The sequence below is a fragment of the Diadema antillarum genome, unplaced genomic scaffold, assembly GCF_040938485.1.
Source record: "Diadema antillarum isolate AM-2024a unplaced genomic scaffold, OU_Dant_1.0 scf00000156, whole genome shotgun sequence".
NCBI lineage: Eukaryota > Metazoa > Echinodermata > Echinoidea > Diadematoida > Diadematidae > Diadema > Diadema antillarum.
In genome coordinates, this window is record NW_027271045.1 from 737028 (window position 1) to 755875 (window position 18848).

At 38.5% G+C, this 18848-nt stretch overlaps 1 protein-coding gene across 1 annotated transcript; it reads left to right on the forward strand.

The window, feature by feature from the left end:
• The first annotated feature begins 8 nt into the window (after nucleotides 1-8).
• LOC139722077 (protein rolling stone-like) lies at nucleotides 9-17647 on the forward strand. Its single transcript, XM_071633399.1, has 3 exons — nucleotides 9-104; nucleotides 16048-16285; nucleotides 17121-17647. Exons 1-3 carry the CDS (start codon nucleotides 9-11, stop codon nucleotides 17645-17647), a joined length of 861 nt encoding a protein of 286 aa, XP_071489500.1.
• The last annotated feature ends 1201 nt before the right edge of the window (nucleotides 17648-18848 follow it).

An 18848-nucleotide genomic window follows, 5' to 3' on the forward strand; every position in this document is an offset into this window, starting at 1 on the left:
AAAAAAAAATGTCTTCGAGGAAAGGATCATGCCAATGTTCTCGACCCAAATGTTCCGATTTCGGTCTCGGGGGCGTGCCCGCGTCCGTCTTCGTGAAGGCCCAGGTAAGCTAGTGATTCCGTACGTATAAACCCCTGAAGTCCTTAATCATCTGAAACCAGTGCTTTTAACGTATACCATTAACCTCTCATCATAGCATTAACAGAGGTTCTTCTTAACGCACACTCACGATTAGTGAACGCAACCAAAAGGTCAGATATGGCAGCTGACGTGGACAACAAAAACATAGTGCATGAGAAAGCAATGGCGGTAGGCCACAGCAGCTTTCTTGAAAGTAGTAGGTTTCTAGCTTTTTACGAACATTATGTGATCTGTTGCCATTCATGACCGACTTGCAGCAAAATCAACATGCTTTGACGTGTATTTTCAAAACATTTCACTCTGTACACACTATATTATAGCTGCAAACAAGTATAGGTTACATTATACATGGTGTATAGCAAACCGGAAGTAGGCCCCCTCTATATCACGCCCACATCTTGTAGTTACTCATCTTGACAACGGATAGAGTTTCATGGATACACTCGCTTGAAATTTGTCTCAGCTTTATACAGGTAGCACAATCAAAATTCACCAACCACTACAATAGAATGATAGACCTTGACCCCAATCAACACTGACGAATAAAAACGACATAGGCCTACACATTATTACTTGCGTTGAGAAGGCCTATATTACGTACATGTATGTATTTTATCTATTCATTTTTTACCTTTTGGTACGGTGGAGGGTACTTTAACCAGCCTACTTTATAAGAAATTCCTTTAAAAGAAAAGAAGTACTAAATGGATTAGATTTTCTTGCTGTATTGAAATTTGAAACTATCACAGACGAATCATTTAATGTGTTCTCGTAATAAACTATGTTAGCTTCTATTTGACACAAGAGCCTGAGCTAACATCTGTATTAAGCAATACATGTTAATACCGTTTGCTCGTTAACGTTTACAATAGTGCTGCGGTAAGAAGAATTAGAGAAGCTTCACCAACCATATTGACTTCATGGGTCTTCGTTTACGCCTGAGGAAAATCCAGTAGGCTTTCTAACAATGTTTTCAGTTCCCTCTGCAACGCATAGGCTGCAGTTCAGTTCCGTGTGCCATACGTAGCTACATGGTTATGCGTGTTTAGTCATAATTTTTCCCCCTGCATATTTCCCTTTCAATTCCAGTTATGGATCGTATAGAAACTCTGTCAGTCGTGACTCATACAATACCTTCCTCCCGGCGAGTTTGTTTTGGAGGGTGGGTTGAAAACCAGGCCGACAGCACAGTGTAGTTGGTTGTAGGCGTTGGGTATATAGGAGTGCTGAAATGTGCCCTTCCGATCCGGTATACAGTCTGCTACACGCCATGTGGTCCGCAGCTTAAGGCCGTGTCACACCTTTCCGGGCAAGCTACGTGGGCTTTGTTGCGAGGAGAGAATTTCCAGCACGCAGGAGAATTTTCCGCGGGCGGAGAAGAATATTTGCGAGTTTCGCACTTGTTTCTTACCTACTAGACGCGTGCTACTTACCTTCTACTTGCGTGCATTCCGTTTGACCTTCGTGAGAGCTTTGAAACCGATCCGTTTTCTGTTAAGAGCGACTTACGGGTACTGAGAAGTACCTGCGCTGGAGTTGCCAGCGAGGTGCTGGCGGTAAGTGTCTCCTGCTGGTGTTCTGTGTGTACCTCTGCGAGCGAACCCCCACGACTCACTCGGAACAAATTTTGAACATGCCAAAGGCCTTGTCATACCGTATCTGGAGAAGTTTTGCGGCTTGACTTGCGGGTAAACAAATTTGCTACCCGGAGCTCTCCGTAGTTGGTCCGCACCTGACAGTACCTACCCCGTATCTCGCCTGTAGTTGCCCGGAGGAGCGCACGCAAGTCCGATTTAACCGCAGCCAAGTTTTGAGCGTGACCAAAATTTTTTTTCCGGGTGAGTCGCGGGGATGCCCGGAGAGGTCCACGCAGAACGCCAGTAGGAGGCCCTTAGCGGCAGCATCTCGCAGGTAACTCCCACGCAGGTACTTCGCAGTCCCCGTATGCAGCCAAGATAATGGCATTCTATGGGACTCCTGTCATTCCTTCAGAGGAATAATTGCTTCACTGAGTTGTCAGCCCCCACGCGCCTGGCACACAGATCATAAAGTATACCCGCAAGTAGAATTTAAGTAGAACGCGTCCAGCATAGTAACACACATGCACTGACTCGCCCAGATTCTTGTCCGCCCTCAGAAATTGTCCGGTATGCTGGAAAATCCCTACACGCAACAAGCCCCCGTTGCTTGGCCGGAAAGGTGTGACTGGGCCTAAACATGGTTGCGGATAAAAAGATTTGCGAGCGCACCTCCGGGCGACTACGGGTGAGATACGTGCTAGATACTGCCATGTGCGGGTCATCTACGGGGACCTCCGGGTAGTAAAAATTGTTCTTCGCAAGTCGCACGCAAGGCTTGCCCGGAAAGGTGTGACACGGCCTTTAGTACAGAAACCTCGTAGCACGCACATTTTTACAGCATAATATGTCTTTCATGGATGGAGATACACCAACCTGTATACATACATGTAGCAAAGGCATACAGAATAGGCTGTATCTCTGTCAAATTTTTTTTTTCTATTTTCCTCATCTGAGGTACTTTATTTTTCCACATATCTTCGCATATTTACAATCACATTATCTGCAAGTATCCAAAAGGCATTCAACATAATCATTATGACAGGAAAAAAATAATTGAAGGGTACATCAATGGTACCAACCAAAGTAATTGCGTATTCTTCTTAATCCAATATCATCGAATCTCGTTTGGTTGCACTTCAAACTGATATAAAATCTTAATTCCGCTTTCAAATCTTCTATTAAATGATGTACATTGAACAAACATTTGTTTCTTTCATTGCGTTCTCTGACATAATTCCTGTAGACAATGAATTGGGCATAATTCAAAAAAAGGTTTACTAATTTCATCTTTTTGTTACCTATATCATATCCGAGAATAATGACTTTTTCATTGATATCTATCACAAGATCGAAAATATTTCGAATTAAAACCGAAACCACTCTCCAATACATTTTGATTTTTTTGCATTTCAGCAAAAAATGACAAGTGGTTTCTTTACAATTACATACAGTACACAAATTATCATTCAAAATTTCCCATTTAAACAAATTGTCTTTACTGGGCAGTATTCGATGAAAAAGCTTAAAATTAAATTGCTTTATTCTGTTATCATTAATCTGATGAAACTTATATTGCAATACCTTTTTCCAATCAAAATCACAGGGTAAATTCAAATAACCTTGCCAGAGGTATAAACATGAAGGTTCTTGTTTTTTCTTATGCAAAAATAATCTATAATAATGTTTAGCTGACGTTTTCTGTACACTAATTTTATCACCTGTTGACAACTCAATAGCATCAAATTCTTCTGTGTGCAGCACTACAGGAGTCTGTATATTATTACGTAACTTGTCTAACCAAAACCTGGGGAATGCTTTTTTTAACTTAGACAATTCAAATGAGGCGAGCAGCTGCCTGTCTCGGAAGGTTTCATTTATGGATGTAACGTCTTTCCACTCCCCATCTTCTATAATCTGTTTCACTGTGATAACATTTTCCTTTATCCAGCTCTGGAAACATAACATTTCGTTGTCATATCTAATATGACTGTTATTCCAAACAACTTCTTTCTTTATATCATTAACATTAAACATGTCTATGTACTTTAACTCAGACCATGAACAGAAAAGGTCAATGTAAAACTCAGGTATTTTTCTCCTTCTGCATATTCTTAATATATCATTTTTCTTGCAATTACACTGCAAAAAATGCGGTGTTAAAAGTGTAACACCAACCGGGTGTCAAACTGTGGGTGTTAAATTTGGTGTTAAATGGACACAATTTGACACCCTTCGGTGTTAATTTAACACCAACATTCTCTCATTCATTGGGTGTTAGATTCTCGGTGTTAAAATGACACCCAAGTGGTGTTATAGTTTTGTCATGAAAAGGGGGTTTTCACTAATAACACCGTATCGGTGTTAGTTGTCCACCAGAGAAAGTCACGTGTTCGCAGTCCGATGATCTCATTGGTTACACATGCCAATGCCTGAAATTTGTTGCTGTGGCGCGGAGTCGTCAACGTCTGTCATCGCGATAGTCAGGTTTTCGATGTCGCCTGGGGCTAAAAATGACATTAAATCTATGATGGTGACTTTGCTAAGTCTGTCAACGGGGATAAGTATCTTTTAAGGTAATTATTTCCTGTACCAGTTATTTTCTATCATAAACGATGTGCATGATTTTCACGGATTTCATCGCATATTATAGACAACTTTGTCTTTGCACGCACGTAATACTATAGTATACTATGTAGCGCAGCATACTAAGTACATGTAGCCTATAGTGTTTGCCATACATAATAGGCCATAACACCAACGCGCTGTGCACAGCGGTGCATTGAGTCCGAATTTCGCTGAGGGTTCCTTTGTCCAATAATTGCATTTTAAAAATATCATCAAATTTTAAATATAAAAGGTTCCGTGGCATTTTGTATTGTTATTGATGTAGTTTTCTTACCTCTGAGGCTCTGGTGCGGATCTTTGTTAGCGCGCAAATCATTACCCGCTACTGACGTGCACGAAGACGAAGTTCGAACAATGTTTGTGTGTACATGTTCGTAGGTATACTGGTAGGCTGGTAGGCCCCTATAGGCCTACTATATTTTTTGTAGGGCCTACTGTAACTGTTCTAGGTCCAAACTGTTAGGTGTGAATTAGTACTAGGTACTAGTAGCAAATATCGCTCTAAAAAGAGCGTAAATACCCGATTAAAGGGGCTGGGTGGGGGGTTCTCCCGACCCGATTTTTGTTTATCACAACAGGTTACGTGATGTTTTCAGTAGCTACAGTGTACACGTAGGAACGTAGGGGCCTATATATGATGCTAGTGTTTGCGTGTGGATCTTACGTTAGAATTTACTAACTAGTTTCTAATATGAGTACTACTATTTATGAGTTTGCTAACCGCTTACAAATTTACATTATATAAGAATATGCTCTTATAAAGTTGATGACGTCACATGCATGTAAAACCGGTATTTCCACCGAGTCCATGTTAAGACTCTAGACTCTAGATCTAATTGTAAGGTGCGAGTTCAAGGGTAGCGAGAAACAGAATCACAGCCCATCTCTGGCAGTTCTCTGTCTGAGAACTGATCCTAAATTTCACAAATGAGTCAAAATGGAATACATGTATCATCGCTTTTTTCATGATTCAGGTGAGGGAATATACGTCTACTTTGATGGTAGTATTTGTTGAAATAATCTCTTGAAAAAAAAAAATCCCTTCTGGAATATGCCTCTTCCCCATACTTATGTTATTGCCACACTTAATGATATTGGCAATAGTGCACTTGAGAATCTTGCAAATGACAGAATTGCAAAAAGACCTTTTATTATCTATCTAAAAAACCTTGAAAATGAGAGTAGATCAATTGCAAAATGGCATTTGATTTTTCCATTTCTCCTCAAATAATATTTGCATAAATGTACACTGCATAAAGATGATGAATACCTGGAAGCAGGATATTATTGCCCCCCCCCCCCCCCCTGGTGGCTAATTAAAACGAACTTGAAATTATGAGCATATCTCAAGTAGGTATACAATATATAATAGAATCACCGACTGAATTAATCTGAAGCCACCTGAACAAAACCCTTTGTTTTCTGCAGTTCTGATCAAATCTTTCATGCACACAAGATAAATCTGTTTCATGCACTTGTATACAGTAAATACACTAGTGCAGTTATGTGGATGTTCAGTACTTTGAGTCCTAAGCCAGTGCATCACACCTTGCGCACCAGTTTGACAGTTTGTGGACTTGTAGCCACTTGATAATTATGTATGTTCATGGTCCTTACACTTGCAGGTTGAACAGTACTTCTCACTCCTTCTCCCAGGCAACGATGCCAAGCTTTTTTGAGCAGTGGCCAGTTTTTGGTGGAAGGTCTTGTCAAGCTAGCAAGAGGAAAGCCTTCAGAAACCACAGTCAAGCTGTTGAGGTTGCTGGGAGAACACATGCGGAAAACTGATGTGGATTCATGAGACTTGGAGCAATCATCAAATAGTGTACCACCAGACCTGGTAGCAGTCAGGGTATGCACAATACTATAGGTTTTGAAAGCCCCTTTTTTATGTTCTAGATGTCTATCCATCCAATATCGTTTCTTGTGTATCATGCCGCAAGTTGAAAACAATCATCTGTGAATGAAACTTGGTAAGGCTATGTAAATCCAGGGGGCGTTCCACAAAACTTGTCATTGGTGACAACTGTTATAAGTAGCTGAAATCTTTGCATCTGACAATACATTTTATCAAACGTTTCCCTGGAGTCGATAAGGGTCATGAGGTCAATAATCAAGGGTCAGGAGCCCTTCATTATGAAAAAAAAAATTCAGGAAATATTTTGTGACTTTGATTTTTCAAAGGCAGATGAATGGATTTCACCAAACTCAATTGTAATATAAAAGTTCACAGTCACAAATCAATATGTAATGTAATTTTGTTATTTTGGAGATGCTGATGAAATAAAGAAGAGTTTTTTTTTTCTTGTTTTTTTTTAAAGAAGTCACACAACAACCCATGGGTTCATCCTACATGAAGGATCATATGTTTTACTTAATGCTCCCTGATTATGCAGTGCAATTCACTGATAATTTCTGTTGATACCTGGATACTTTGTTAATGAGTCGTAGAATATATTGTATATAACATGCATGTCTTACAACACAGCATAGAATGTAAGTAACCTGCAAATCCTTCTTGTACTCTATCTGCTTCCACCTGTGAACCAGGGCGCAAGGATTGTGCAAGATTGCTGTGGCTTTGGCTATAGACTACCTTATCCGATTTCAAAAGGTAAGTCTACATGACTATAAGGTTTGTTCAAATATGATGCGACAAACCCCCTGACATTTTTAGTGTTCAGATATGGTGCGCCGAACCACGCCACTTTCATTATGTTTATGAATGCACACGACTCAAAAAAAAAAATAAGATAAAGATAAACTCATGACATTGTATCTTCACTTACTTTTGAGCTTGATTGCACCATAACTTCTTGCCACTGTGTGGCAAAATATATTCCTCTTGCCTCAGTGTTTTTGTTTTGTTTTGTTGCATTTTGATCTGTTTATTTGTTTTTTACCATCTCATATCGCATTCATTTGTGCACTAAAATGTTGCCGGAGTTTGACTCATCATATCTGAACAAGCCTTTATGAGTCATTTTGGACAGGCAATTAGAACTCACAGTACTTTGGTATTCTGAAAATGAAATTGATTTTTACGAGTTTAATTGATTTTGCATTTTCTACTTTCTATGATCTGTTTTTGTATTAGAAAAGAAATTAGAGGTCAAGGGAAATTTTCTGTTTTTTTTTTTGTGTTGTTGGACTATGTAATTTATTAAGATCACTTGCTTTTCCATGTTTCACAGGTTAACTTTTTTTTTGGATGTTGTGAATATTTTTGCGCACTTGCCTTTGTCAGGGTTATGTCCTGATGTCGACGAGAACTTTACTCATGAATGCTTCAAAGTCGATCCTTGAACTTTAAAGATTGTCTTCCCCATATGTAGGCTGAAATTTTGAAGTTGCTTTTTGATCAGTCACGAATAAGAGAAAAGTGATAAATTTCAAAGCTTCTTTAAGAAAAAATTAGGTATAAGTGAGTTTTAATTGTGAAATTATAGTGATCTTTAAGTAAAATGGAATAAGATCCATTTATTATCCTCTGCCAAGAAGTGGTGCCTGAATTGTTATGGTTTTGAGTAGTCCATCCCTCCGTGTGTGTGATAGCTTGAAATCTGTTAAAATAATCATAAATGTGAATAAAATGTGTTAAGCCTATGTATGACTGAGTCTATCAAATTGCATTATGGAATCGAAATAAAGGTCACAGTCAAATTTGTCTAGTTTTTCTTTGTAATAGATTCATACAATGTCTGTCTGTTTTTCATTGTTTCCTTACATTTTCAGCCTGATGCTAGTTTTGATCACCACTTGAAGAGGGAAAGCAGAAGAAGATGCAGCTCTTGATGCAGCTTGCTTGCTTGAAGATCAGAAGATGCAGCTTGCTTGACAGAGGACGTCAGAAGAATAACATACATGTGTACCAATATTACTTCATTGTTGACCACTTGGTACTACCCTGCCCTGGTGATATCATTCAGAGTGCCTTCGACACATTGTTCAAAGCACATTAAATATGTGTTTTGTCTACGGTATGCAAAACCTCTCATCAACCTTTGGACATTTGGAATTACCCCGAGTCCGTGAACCGAGATCTAAACTTTCAAATAGATAATGAAGTGATGTATTCTTTAGGAGTTCCCACTGAAACTGCTTTTTTTCACTGTTTGCCATACGAACATGGACTGAGTGATGGACAAACAATAAATTTCGCCCAGGGGGCCTGTGTACGGACATAATTTGATTCGTTCAGTGGTTTTAGAAGATACTTGAAGAATCATCATTGTGACAATGAAACTGTGAAGATACTCCAAGTCCAGTTCTATGGAGGAACCGAGATAGAGACTGATGATACAAATTGTATACAGTTGATGAAGCAGTACTCTCCATTAGTCGATGACAGTTTTTGATGAGGAGGTGATTACCTTTAGTCAAGAGGACATTGAACAACGACCTTGTAATTTTTACATGTCCTAGTTTACATGTGTCAGTATGGAGTAATGCATTACCATGGTAACATCAAATTTTCATGAAGATTACAAATACAGAATGTGGATCAAGCTACTCAATTTTAAATCAATTCTGTTGAAATTCGATTGTCCAGAAATCTGTTGCCATGGCAATTGCAGTTTTTAAACAAATCATACAAAATTGTGTGGATCACGCTGCTCTCTTAGTTTCTTTTTTTTTAGCATTTAAATTTGAATTTGATACATATGGTCACTATGATAATATGTTATCGTGCAAGACACTTTTTGTGGGGGTCATAAATCCGTTTCCATGGCAACAGCATCTTCATACAAATCATCCACAAGTACGATGTGGATTCAGCTAACTTCCTCAGATTTTGAGCATTTGACTTTAAATTTGGCACATGTGACCACTGTATTATGTACCTGTGCAAATTTTATTTTTCGTCATTGTCAAATAGTATGTTGTCAAGTTAATGGTATTTTGTAATGAGAATCGTATAAACTACAAGTGGATTGAGCTTACTCTCTCAATTTTTAGCAATAACCTTGAGATATGACACCTATATATTGTGACAAGATAAATTCTAGATGTGCAAAACACTTTTCTCGTCAATGTTTTGCCATGCTAACTTATTTTTTTTTTTAATACAAAGCAATCGAAGATATTGTGATTGACTCATAACTCCCTCATGTTTTAGGCATTTGACTTGAAATTTGGCACGTGACCACTGTAGTGCGCTGAATGTGCAAATGTCATCTTTTGTATCGGTCAAAGAAAGTGTTATCATGGCAGTGACATTTTTAAATTAAAAACTTACACAACAGTTGATTATGCAATCTCCCTCAGTTTCTGAGCATCTGGCCTGAAATATTGAACAGAGTGCTAATGTAATGGCAACCATCTTTTAAAATGAAAATCAAACAAAAAATACTGTGAATTGGGTGAGCTCCCTCAGTTTTCTAGCATTTGACTTGAGGTTTCGCTCATGTAACCAGTGTAATCTTAAAATGAGTCGCACACTGATCTCACTGTTGAGTAATCTTGCTTTGGTAACAACTTTTGTTACATTGTACTTTTTTTTTCAACAAAAGGCATACAAGAATATCATGAATTGAGCTAACTCTCTAAGTTTTAGGTGGGGGTATCAATTACATCCAGTTCGAGTTGAAAATATTGGCCCAAGAAGGCCTTATGTGTGTCATTTGAATATTCAAATGATCCGAATTTCACATGCTTGTATCATCACTTGCAATAGCATTGATCAAAAGAAAGAGTATAATCTTTTTTTTTATGTTAACATTTTACAACCAGACTGGATGATCTATGTTGAATATTTGAATTACACAGCTGAGTAGGCAATTCAATTTGAACATTTGAATGATAGAGCCAAGAAGATATAATACTAGTATCAATTTCATTTGAAAATTCAACTTGATAGTGCCAAGAAGGCCAAAGGTATTCAGAGTGAGTATTTAAATTTGATATTTTAGCCTACAATAGCCATAATGTATCTCATTTGTATAGATAGTCAAAGAACCAACTGACAGGGTCAAAGGTATTCCATTTTGATACTTATATTGTAGAGATGAGGCTTTCATTACATGTAATAGAATTATTGTGTTTTGTTGTGACAGACAGAATTTATTAAATATTTTGATCAACCTAGTTGCACGTGACTGTCTTTCACCTACTTACATTACTGTGTTATTTTGTGCGATTGAATGTGGAGAGTGTGAAATGATGTCGAGGTATCGACACTTCAAATTGTTAATAAGTTGGCATCACTTGGAATTTATTTCTCACCCTGAAGCGTTGAATCAACACTTCTGTGGTGTCAAATAAACACCAAATAATGCAAACTTATAACACTTTGAAGTGTTAGAATAACACCATGACAGGTGTTGGGGTATAGATTCTAACAACAGATAGTGTTGAAGTTACACCGTCATTGGTGTTAAAGGGTGTCAAAAGAACACCAAAGTGGTGTCAACTTATCAATAATCTAAGCAACACCAAAGCTGGTGTTGGTATATTTTAACACCACGGGTGTTGAACTTACACCATAACTGGTGTTGGGATGTCAAATGAACACCATTATGGTGTCAACTTCTTAACACTCTCTTAAGTGTTGAAAAAACACCGAGGCTGGTGTTGGTATATTTTTACACCCTTTAACACCCATGGGTGTTGGATATTTTAACACCAGAGACGGTGTTACTTCAACACCAGATGGTGTGGTCCTTTATTGAAGTTCGGCCGGTGTTAGATTCAACACCAGTGGTGTTAAATCTAACACCACTGTTTTTGCAGTGTAAATTTCCAACACAAAGGCATTCCGCCAATTTTCTGGGTCCAATATTGAAATAAAATCTTCCATGACATTTGTTCCTCAGAAAAATACTTCTTAAACCATGATAAACGGAGAGATAAACATTTTGAAAGCAAATCGACCATTTTAAGTCCTCCTCCTGTTTCTGGGTTGCAGCATACGGTGCGTTTTACCTTTTCCCGTTTGGAATTCCATAAAAAAGAATACAGTAATCTATTTACTGACCTAATGATCTTTAAGGGCACAGGTACTGCTGTAGCTGTGTATACTAACTGAGATGTAACTAATTGTTTGATAATGGTCACCTTTCCATACAATGTCAAATTTCTCATTCTCCATAAATCTAGTGTATTTTTTATTTTCCCTATTTTGCCTTCCCAGTTAAGGTCTTCAACTTCTTTATAGCATTTCCCAACATATATACCGAGACATTTTATGGCGTCTTCTGTGAGATTTAATTCTCCAATAGTTTCAATATCTAAGTTCAGTCTCATCATAAACTGAGATTTTGACCAATTAATTTTTGGGCCAGCATTTTCACCAAAAAATTCTATTTCTTTCATTACTTCTGTGAAGGAATCAACACAATCAACTAAAATTGTGGTATCGTCAGCAAATTGAATAATTCGAATATCGTTATACTCATTTTCCGATTCAATATTAGGTACTAAAATACCTTTTATTTGAACATTCTGCTTTATCTTTGCTGCTAAAATTTCTGCAACAATGATAAACAAAAGAGCTGATAACGGACATCCTTGCCGCACACCTCTTTTAATAAAAAATTCTTCAGATATCCAACCATAATTCATTACTCTACCATTAGCATTACTATACAACGTTTTGATCCATCTAATGAAAGATTCTTTGAATCTTAGTTCCTTCAACAAACCAAACAAAAAATCATGATTAATAGTATCAAAACCTTTCTTGAAATCCAATGACATAATAATAGCGGGTGTTTCAGTACATTGACAGTAATCAATTACATCCTGAACTGTCCGTATACACTCTGATGCAGAACGATTTTTCATAAAACCATATTGGTCCTCGGATATAATACAATGAATTATTTTTTTCAATCGGATTGTCAGAACACGAGCCGCCAACTTATAATCTATATTAAGCAACGAAATTGGTCGCCAATTATCTAATATGTTCTTATTACCTTTCTTATACAAGAGTGTTAAAATGGCTTGACTTTGAGAAACAGACAATTCTTTTTTATCATGTCCCTGATTCAAGCTGTCTATTACCATCTGTTTCAGGTCTTCCCAGAAACATCTATAAAATTCTACACTAAGACCGTCACTGCCAGGTGACTTATTCAAATGCATAGATTTGAGTGCAAACCAGCATTCATTTTCTGTGAGCTTCCCCTCGCAGATGTTTGCATCTTCCTCACTTAATACATTAAAGTCTAAATTACGAGTGTAGTCTTTGATATCAGACTTGGAATCATCTTTTCCGTAAAGACTGCTATAAAAATCATGTATTTTTTTCAAAATCTCTTCATCTTCTCTGAAAATCTTACCATCTATTTCAATACTATTTATTTCTTTTTTTTTACCCTTTGCTTTTTCAAGCTGAAAAAAATATCGAGATGACTTCTCTCCTGACTCAAGCCACCTTGCCCTTGATCTAACATATGCACCTTTACATTGATATTCATACCATCTATCTATCTCATGTTTTAAACAATTAATCTTGTCTAAATCATAAATATTTTGGTCTTCATTAACACTCATACTCAATCTTTTATATTCTTCTTCGATGCTCCTGATATATTTCTTCTTCTTTTGTGACAACTCAGATGCATATCTAATACTGTATTCTTTTATTTTTATCTTACATATTTCCCATCTTAACTGAGCATCAATTTTATCACACTCCATTTTAACCTTCTGAACAATATTCTTTATACCTTGTTTATATTTTTCATCTTTAAGTAATGAATTATTCAATTTCCAAAAACCCCTTCCTCTCTTTTTTGTTGTCACCCGAAGCTTCATTGTCACCGCATTGTGATCACATTTTAACACTGGTTTGATATCTAAGGAATGTACATACGGAGCGTATGCCCTGGAGACTAGCCAATAATCAAGGCGTGAGCATATACTGGGTGACAGGTGTCTCCACGTAAATTGCCTCCTCTCCGGGAATTTTTTTCTCCACACATCTATTAAATTGTAACACTGCTGAAATTTAACAAAATATTTTTTTGGTAAATATATGTAAGACATTCCGTTTGTGTCTAACTTTTTATTTTGTACACAGTTCCAGTCTCCTCCTGCAATCATAATTTCACTTGGTTTCTTGATCTTTTTCACCCAGTTATGTAATGATGCGTAAAACGGCTCTTTTTCTGCGTTTTTCGCCGGAGCGTATACATTTAGGCAGAAATAAACAGAATCATAGCTTACAAATCTCAACGCAATGGCTCTACCGTCACCTTTGGAATGTGTCTCTATGACGTCAATTGGAAGGTCGTTTCTGATTAAAACAGCTACACCTTTTGAGTGTTTTGTTCCATGATCGTATATTCGGAAACCTTTCCATTCATTTGAAATTACTTTTTCTAATTCTCCTGATAAAAATGTTTCTTGTAAGAAAGCTATATCACATTTTTGACGTTTCAACCATAAGAATATTTTCTTCCGTTTGAATGTATCACATATTCCTCTTACATTTAAAGAGACAAAATGGAAACACTCCATCGCTCTTAATGAGATTACCTGTTTTCTAATTAATCACGATCAAATAATCTACTCACTTCTGCTTCTTCGTTGGTTTCATTTTCCTTTTTTTAGATTCCTTTGTCTTCCCAGCAGCCTTCGGAGGAGGAGTCTCCGGGGATAACGTGGAATCATCATTGTCGCTGTTCGTGTAGATACTGCATGTTTCATCATCACATTCTCCATCCGTTTGCTGTTCTCTCTTCTCGTCATCACGCGGCGTGCTTTCACTGATCTTTGCCTGTGATCGCGTGCGATATGATGCTTCACATGCCGTACCAGATGCTCCTGCACTACATGAGGCTGATCGCGTTCTCGACGGTGATCGAAGATCGATGGCCTCAGATCTTTCGGGATCGTTGGTCTGCAATGGTTGTTGCACAAGCTTCGTGATGAAATCAGCGAGACGAGTTTGTCGCGTCTTGGTGCTTTGACTCGCAGTCTCGATGGGGTGTGTTGGACCGGTACTTTCGGAGTTCTCACGTGCCGTAGGTTGTCGCGGTGGTGAGGCGTCGGGCGTTGCTATGTGATTGTGTAGTGCCGGGTTCTGTGGACACTCGTTCCTTTTGTGGCCGGTGATTCTGCAAAGCTGGCATTTCACCTCGTTATGGCAGCTGGATACATGGTGTCCCGATTCAAGGCATCTGGAGCATGTTACCGGACCAGCTGCACTAGATTGCTCGGGTTGTCCTGGATGGTATACACGTCCCATGAAGTTGTTTCCAAATAACAATTTCCGTGGTAGTGGCTGTGAGGGTGGGGTGATGTAGAGTACCCGATCACCATTCAGACAGTTGGTCAGTTGACCGTTTACTCTCAGTTTTTGGCGATTGATGTCCCCTTGGATCTGGCATTTTTGGTTTTCTATCTTGCTACGGATGACTTCGTCGCTGACAGACAACGGGATGTCTTTGATGGTCACTCTGGTCAGGTTCTCATCCTTTGACCTCGTGAATGGGTTCACGTCGTATACAGCGGCGTTTGCTCCCCGAATGACAAGCCCATTGGATATCAGTTTCACGCGGTCCTCATGGGAGTTCAGATAGATCCGCCATAGACGGCGAATTTGCTGGATTCCCAGGATGCTGTCCGTGCTGACAGTTCTTTCCAAGGCGACATATATTTCCTCACCTGTACAATGTTTCTTGTCATTGTTCCTGATGTCGTCTGTGCGTAGGAAAACCGGCTTGGGCCCTGTCGTATGTATGTCTGGGCGTGGCGTCGCTTTCTGGACATACATATTGCATGCACCTTCGCCAGTTAACTTCCCACAGAAGATGTCAAGAAGCACAGTCTGTTAGTCCTCAAAAACAGGATAGTTTATAGCACTTTTCCAAATCACTTATATGGTCCAAAGATGACAATAGGATGGATTTCCTTGTTGGCGATATTTCAAGATATTAAATCCCAAACGGAGAGGACGCAAAAAAACGTCTTGACGTATCTGCTAGCGCCCTCTATCCTCAAATTGAACTTTTGATTAGCGAGGAAAACAACAACAACAGACTTACAATGTAAATCGAATTTTATATCCTCCATCTAGGTGACTGCTTGGCCTTATGGGTTTAGGTTTAAGAACACTGTCGGTACCCTTTGGTTATACAGCAAATTTCGTCTCCCCTCCCTGGTTAGACAGTCTACCGGGGAGGACTGGCGAGACGAAACAAGGGGTACCTCCTTGTCTACTGGTAATTGTCACTATCAATGAGTTCGTCTTCGCAGCAATGTCTCAATTAACATTATACATTTACAGCTGTATATCATTTGCTTATACTATACACGGTTTGTTTATCTCAATGATTATCAAGTAGTTAGTTATGTGTACTTGATAATGGATCATGATATTAATAATGATAATGATAATAATAATAATAATATATTTCATTTGTCAGATATATAAACATATATATATATATATATATATATATACATACATACATATATATGATAGCAATATTGACTTATATTCATATCATTATGCACCCGACGTGTGACACATCTGCAGTCTCTCAATTTTTAACTTATTCTAGTAATATTTGTAAATTTAACTGAGCCTGTACAGTTCCGAATAAAATAATCATTTCTTTGAAGAGTAATCAAAAGGGCAGTCATTGTTATTATTCTTCTTATTATTATTATCATTATCGTTATAATTATTATACTTCGTTATTCTGTCCTCAAAATTAAAAATTCTCTTTTGACATTATCTCTGCAGTGTCCCATGCCCTCTGCCGTATTCCTGGTCTACCGACTGGTGGTGACGTTGTACCTGTTCGGCTATTTCCTCTATAACTTCATTCTGTCGGTGCGACCCGGAGGGCCGTTTGGAGGCTACTATTTTATCTACCTGACCAACTGGGGGTTCATCATTTTGCTTGCATACCTTTTCTGCGCCCTTTGGAATCTCATCGTTTTTATGGTGTGCCAGAGAAACGACAGAAATATCGATGAAGGTGAGGCTATACTGCAGTTTAATGCCTGCAGTTTGTACGCGGTTGCTTCGTATACATTAATCGCTTTTATTGTAGTTACTTTTCTTTTCTGGAGAATGGATCATCATTGTACTATACGATTCTAGCGAGGACAATTAATGCCATATCCTCAAAAAAAAATGTTCACATTATATAATTTCGAATTTAAAAATCAGACATCTATACAGAACAAACTTGTAAATATTGAGAGTCAATGTAATCACATCTTAAATTGAATTTCAAAGGGGGGGGGGGACAGACAAAATAGACTATACTTATACCCGCGTTTCCTGCCTGCCCTGTTTCGCGCAGCAAGCATAGCATGCGTTCTGTGCAACGGACGAGACAAAGTACTAGAATTCCAATTTATTGCCCACTAAATTACACGCAAAATCCCACCGACTTTCGTCAGCAGGCAATATAACATTTTCTGCCCGCAATTTTGTTTGCTTGCCAAAGTGCGGCAAAAAGAATAAATGTAAGAAAAAAAAAAAACAAATACTAAGCTCAGCTGTCTGATATGGTTAATGATGCAAAACGAATAAACTGTAGTCATCACGATTATAGTCGATTAGAGTAACAACTCAGAAGTAAACATTGCTGGTATATTGCAAATTAATGTAGAATACTCGAATACGAGAAATTTAAAGGATTTTTTTAAAATCATGTTTCACTGAAGGAAACTTGGTAAATATTGTGTGCAGGCTTATGGGAGACCCTAAAGGCAATGGCGATTGCCAACTCAAGCAACTCTTACAAAATTGTTTCTAACGTGATGCACAAAAGAAATGAACATCATGTTTGAAACTTCTCGCAGATATCCCATGGTATTTCTTCCAACGTGGACAGTGGTTTCTCTTCAACATTTACGCTACGTCGAGCATCCTTATTTCTGTCTTGTACTGGGGCGCCATCCACGTTCCCGGGGCTGTCGGTCTGTACTACGACATCAACTTCCACCTCTTGAACGGACTTGTGGCGTTGGTCGAAATCTTTTTGACGGCAACGGTTGTGCGTGTGCTGCATTTCATCTACCCATTCTGTCTCGGCGTCGCCTTCGTCGCATTCTCGGGTATCTACTGGGCGGCGATGGGAACGGATGAAGAGGGCAATCGATACATCTACCCGATACTCGATTACTCGGACAGGGCAGCACTGGCCTCAGGAGCAGCTGTCGGAGCCTGCTTCGCGGTAATTTTGATTCACGTATTGGTGGTCTGGGGATTCCACAAGCTCAAGCTACTTTTGGTCTCTAAACTGTGTCCATCGTGCTCGCCAAATGTTAGCGCAGATTCAGACGTCGGACAAGAGATGGCTGCCAGCAACTCCTCCAACAATGCTTAAGAGATGCTCTCCATTTGATTAGTAGATCAATCTTGCAGGAGCCGAGCTATCACCATCGTAATCAAGATGACTATGACAATAAGTATACCTCATTAGAAAGAAGTATAAGCCTATAAGAACAACTGTATGTCACGTAGATGGTGAATAGCACTTCAGTATGTGTTTCATTTACGATGGCCTGGTATACACATGAATTTTTCGGCTCTGCCGCCAATATGAATTATTGACTGATATCGATGGCAACACTTTTAGTTACCTTGGTTGAATCCTGCTCTCACGAGCTGCGAAATATTTGGAGGAAAAGGATTAGCTAATGCAGACAAAATAGCTGTGACTGCTCGCGGGAACAGCACCAGGAATATGCTAAGACAAAATAAAACTACAGCAACAAAAAAAAAGGGCATTTAATATGTTAGTTTACTGCAAGTCACGGAAGTACGTCCTGACAACGGTTGATTGTCGAAAATGTTAAAAGAAAATATGTATAATCTCATTGGATAGTCAATTCATCCATTTAATATATTCTGTCATTTTACAAGCTTTACATACACTTAAATGAGAATAACTGATAATGGACATACAAGTGAACGTTATAAAATGAATGTGTGCGCATGTGTATGCGTGTGCGTCTATATAAGTATGTTCAGCATAGTCTATCTAATTCTACATTTGTTTCTTTGTTTTCAATTTGTTGTTTGTCTAATCACTTGTAATTGTAAACTCATGTACAAGTGTGATGTAAGAGTAATCAGTGGTGGATCCAGAGGGGGGCACAACCGGCGTATCCCCCTTTATTTTCCGATAAAAACAACAGAAATAAAAAGAAAAAAATGAAATGAAACCCGGAAGGGGCATCAGAAATATTAGTTGCGCCCCCCCCCCCCTTACAGAATTCCTGGATCCGCCCCTGGTAATTGTGCGTTATTGATTGAGATGATACACAAATGCAGTCTGTGCAAACAATATGGCAAGATTTCAAAACTATGCTGCATTGCCAAGATTGTCACTCCTGTTAACTAAAATAAACGTGAAAAAATGGAGATCTTTGTATGTGCGCTCGTGTGTGTGTGTTTGTCTCGTTGTTGGAGTTTGTATATTACAACGATTGAGGACAGAATGTGACGAAGGAATATACGTCACAACAGGACCCCATTTCATAAAAAGTTGATATGATAGCAACTCTTGCTGGAATGGCGATTGT